Source organism: Cibotium barometz, chromosome 49, assembly GCF_041138505.1.
Source record: "Cibotium barometz isolate CiBa-2024 chromosome 49, ASM4113850v1, whole genome shotgun sequence".
Classification (NCBI taxonomy): domain Eukaryota; kingdom Viridiplantae; phylum Streptophyta; class Polypodiopsida; order Cyatheales; family Cibotiaceae; genus Cibotium; species Cibotium barometz.
The window spans coordinates 41198733-41202171 of NC_141094.1; the positions used below are offsets into that span (position 1 = coordinate 41198733).

A 3439-nucleotide genomic window follows, 5' to 3' on the forward strand; every position below is an offset into this window, starting at 1 on the left:
GGGTTACCCCTACTTTTAATTGAAGAGTAAAACTAATCTTACCCTTCTAGTAAGTAGGGTATAATTTTGGCTGAGTTTTGGCTTACCCTTCTTATGTGGTTTAATTCGATACAACGCGCAAAACCTTACCAGCCCTTGACATATGAACACTTGACATATGAATGAAATTGACTTTATTTTTCACCTTTTCTTTAATAGGTTCTAGTTTTACTTGCTACTTAATTGAGATATTATGTGTATTATATATATATATATATGTATATGTATATATATATATATGTGTGTGTGTGTGTATATATGTATATATATATGTGTGTGTATATATATATATATATATATATAGATATATATATATATATATATATATATATATACATGTGTGTGTATATATATACATAGATATATGTATACACACACAAAAAAACCTTCTATTCAACTACTTGGCGTTCATATTTAACCAAGCGCTTGCCGTTCATATTTAATTAATTAATTAAGAAAAAAGTTTTTGGCTGCCAACACGGGAACATAAATAACCATAGTAGAAATGTTGCTCGCATCACTCGTGCATGCTATTTTTGACGTTTGATTGAGGACATCAGAATCGTATCTACGAGCAACTGCAAGTTTGACGGGAGGGAGCCGGTGAAAGCAGATCGTGCAGCGTCGTTGAGCTTGGAGGCACGCGTTCTCATGTGGTGCCCCTCTGGCTCTTGCATCAGCCTCCGGACGGCGCTCTCCACGCGCGCCCGGTCCGCCCTCTTCTCCAGCTTCACGCCGACCTTCAGCTGCTCCACCATAAACCAGCAGTTGGTGATTTGGTCCATCATCTGCGGCCAGCCGATCATGGGAACACCCATGCTCACGCTCTCCAGCGTAGAATTCCACCCACAGTGAGTGAGGAATCCGCCCACAGCCTTGTGTGAAAGCACACGCAACTGGGGCGCCCACTGGATGATCTTGCCTTGTTCGAGCGCAAGCTTTTTCTGCAGCTCCTCGGGCAGTTGGTGAGGGACCGGTTTCCGAGGGTCATGCGCAGCATTAGCTGCTCGAAGAACCCACAGAAATGGTTGGTTGCTAGCGACAAGCCCAAGGCCGATCTCTTGCATATCGTCCGGTTCCAGTGTTGCAATACTACCCAGGGATATGTAGAGAACAGAGCCTGCTCTTTGCGTGTCCAGCCATTGCATGCACTCTTCTTCGTCGCACAAGCTGGCGCCCGTTCCTCCGTCCGTGAGTCCATTCGCACCGCCTAGAAAAGCAGACGGAAGCAGCGGACCAAGTGTAAGCATCCTGGGAAGCTGCGCTTGGAGTTCCTGCCATACTCCGCTTTCCAGATCAGGAAAGGAGTTCCCGATAATGCACAGGGCTTGGTCCAGGCAGGCCATTTGCCTCTCCACGTGGGCACGCATCCACTCTTCGCTGTCGTGGCCGGCCAGAGTATAAAAAGGCAGCTCGCACGTGCGGATCTCTGGTATTCCAGGTATGCAATGGAGTAGCTTACAGCCGGAGCTGTGGTCAGCTTCTTGATGATCCTGGTAGACTGCAATTAAGGCACAAACAATATCAGCTGACTTTTGGAGGCTTTCTGGAGTATTGTTATTCTTAGAATGAGCTTATGAGAATACCCAATGCCCATAGAGGAAACTGCACTGGCTACTTAATTAATTGACAGTTGGAGAAGCTTGCTATGATGAGATTGAAATAAGCACTAATCAGAAGCAAGCAAGGAAGAAAGCTTTAAGCCCTGAAATTAATTACCTTGAGCTTTGAAGGGATCCAGATTCGGTGTAGCTTCCATGATCTTCTTCACACTCAAGCTGCAGGCGAACGCGGCCATGGAGTTGGGCCAGAAGGAGACCCTCGGGATTTCCCATTTGTTGGCCACCTCTTGCGTCCACACTAAGAAGGAATCGGACACCATGCAGGTGATGGGCTGCTCGACGTCCCGGACCAACATCCTCTCCACGACCTCGTCGAAAGAAATGTGCAAGGTTTCCAACGACATGGCAAAATCAAAAGAGAGGGGATTCCTATCATGATTGTCCGGGAGGCCGTCCGAGATCCCCACCAGGCGTATATCCAAGCCAAGTTCACCGATCCTCTGCTCCTGATTGGCTTGCAGCATGCGTTTCACGTTGAACTCGCTCGTCACAAAGGTGATGAGAAAGCCCCTTGCGGCCAGCAGCTTCGAGAGCTGCATCAAAGGAGTGATATGGCCTTGCAGAGGGTAAGGCATCATCACCACATGAGGACGCGGTTGCTGCGGACGTTGAATTGAAGAATCTACTTGCAGTGGTGGTGGATAAGCAGATGCCATTCCTATATCAAGCAAAAAGAGAAGATCAAGCTAGGCGCAATCAACCGGGAAAATTGATCAACCGGCGGCTTTAACGATCTCCTGTCACGAGGCTACAATGCGTTGTGCGTCTACAATATGTTCACTTATACATATATACACCTCTTAAATGCTATGGCGAAGAGGAGATCAACGTGTCTTCACACTTAGATGTTCCGGTGACGGAATATATCTACAACGTTGCAGAGGGGCCCGGGGGGCCCTGCACCTGCAACATTGACCGCAACGTCTCTTAGAGAGGCGTGCACGATCGGGAAACACGGGGAATAGTTCTTACGCTTTGTCTCTCTCTCTCTCTCTCATTTTCACAAGAGTTCCAAAGTCAAAAAAGATCGAGCCGGATCGACCTGAATTGGTCGACCCACACCATACATACGATTTTTGTGCGTGCGATAAATTAACTTAGGAAGAAAGGGAAAAATCTTCAAGGTTTGTTTACGGTCCAAAAGTTTGCAAAATATGTGTGCAAAATGTTTTTTTTCATTCATTAATCCAATACAATGTCCGATAAAGTTTGTTCGATTAAGGTTCTTTATACAATTTTCGATTAAGTTTGTAAGAGTTAGGTGGAGTTACGTGGATTTGGACGCATTGGCCACATTTCTTAGAAAGTGGGGACTCATGTGGGACTTTAATTTAGAAAGTGGGGCGGGGAGTGGTTCTCCTTGGGCGGGTGAGTGTGGTGGTCCTTCTTCAACGTCATTTTCTGCTATTTTCCCATGTTGGGATCTGGTGCTCCGGCCGTGGAGGCTCCTCCGTGGTGGCCGCCATGGTCGACCTCATGCATGCGACATCTGATTCGTTCGTACGTGCATGTTTGCATGCCTTTGGAGGTTTTGCGTTTGTTTCGGGTACCTTGGAGCGGTGAGTGGTAGTGCTTCTTTCATTTTCTGCTATTGTTTGGTAGTACTGGGAGCTGGCGCTCCAGCCGTGGAGGCTCCTCCCTGGTGGTCGCCATCATCTACATCATCCATGTGACATCTGATTCGCCCATCTGATTGGTTTGGGTGTGTTTCTATTCCCTGCAAATTTGCATGGCTTTGAAAGTTGTCAGTTCCTCTCGCGTATGCACATTGTTGCCGC

The 3439-nt window shown here is 46.9% G+C and overlaps 1 protein-coding gene across 1 annotated transcript; it reads right to left on the bottom strand.

Annotated features, from left to right (window-relative positions):
• Positions 1-442: 442 nt before the first annotated feature.
• LOC147610595 (UDP-glycosyltransferase 85A7-like) lies at positions 443-2479 on the bottom strand. Its single transcript, XM_086786310.1, has 2 exons — positions 1759-2479; positions 443-1540 (listed from the first exon to the last, which is right to left on the bottom strand). The coding sequence occupies exons 1-2, from the start codon at positions 2315-2317 to the stop codon at positions 570-572; spliced, it is 1530 nt and encodes a 509-aa protein (XP_086642436.1). The 5' UTR covers positions 2318-2479; the 3' UTR covers positions 443-569.
• Between the last annotated feature and the right edge of the window lie 960 nt (positions 2480-3439).

Bases quoted from the DNA above. Each gene is read 5' to 3' on its own strand.
- LOC147610595 (XM_086786310.1), bottom strand. From the start codon at position 2,317: ATGGCATCTGCTTATCCACCACCACTGCAAGTAGATTCTTCAATTCAA. The intron at 1,541-1,758 runs GTAATTAATTTC...CCTTAATTGCAG, and splicing joins GGATCCCTTCAAAGCTCAAG to TCTACCAGGATCATCAAGAA.